The sequence below is a fragment of the Penaeus monodon genome, chromosome 25, assembly GCF_015228065.2.
Source record: "Penaeus monodon isolate SGIC_2016 chromosome 25, NSTDA_Pmon_1, whole genome shotgun sequence".
Taxonomy (NCBI): domain Eukaryota; kingdom Metazoa; phylum Arthropoda; class Malacostraca; order Decapoda; family Penaeidae; genus Penaeus; species Penaeus monodon.
The window spans coordinates 6,875,780-6,876,305 of NC_051410.1; the positions used below are offsets into that span (position 1 = coordinate 6,875,780).

Genomic DNA, 526 nt, shown 5'->3' on the forward strand with positions numbered 1-526 from the left:
AGGTGCGGTTGCGACGAATGCATCATATCGACGGAGGACGACTCTCTGCGTCACTCCCTCTCCCGCATCAACGCCTACAAGGCCCTGGCGTCTCCCTCCCTCATCGCCCTCTCCTCGAAGGACCCCATCCGCACGACCTTCGAGCTGTCCGGGGAACTGAGGCGCCTGCAGGGGATGGAACACGAGTTTAAGACGGAGTACATTGTGAGTGGATAAAGGGGAGTGGGGGTTGTGGGTGTGGCTAAAGGGGAGTGGGGGGGTGGGAGTTGTGGGTGTGGCTAAGGGGAGTGGGGGGAGTGGGAGTTGTGGGTGTGGCTAAAGGGGAGTGGGGGGGTGGGAGTTGTGGGTGTGGCTAAGGGGAGTGGGGGGAGTGGGAGTTGGGATGTGGCCAAGGGGAGTGGGAGTTGGGATGTGGCCAAGGGGAGTGGGAGTTGGGGTGTGGCCAAGGGGAGTGGGAGTTGGGGTGTGGCCAAGGGGAGTGGGAGTTGGGGTGTGGCCAAGGGCAGTGGGAGTTGGGGTGTGGCCA

At 63.1% G+C, this 526-nt stretch overlaps 1 protein-coding gene across 1 annotated transcript in view; it reads left to right on the forward strand.

The window, feature by feature from the left end:
• LOC119589312 (transient receptor potential protein-like) overlaps positions 1 to 526 on the forward strand; it is a 21,475-nt gene that overhangs the window by 9,243 nt on the left and 11,706 nt on the right. The window contains exon 7 of the mRNA XM_037937934.1: positions 3 to 204. Coding sequence (XP_037793862.1) covers positions 3 to 204 — 202 coding nt within the window. The remainder of the gene's footprint in view (positions 1 to 2; positions 205 to 526) is intronic.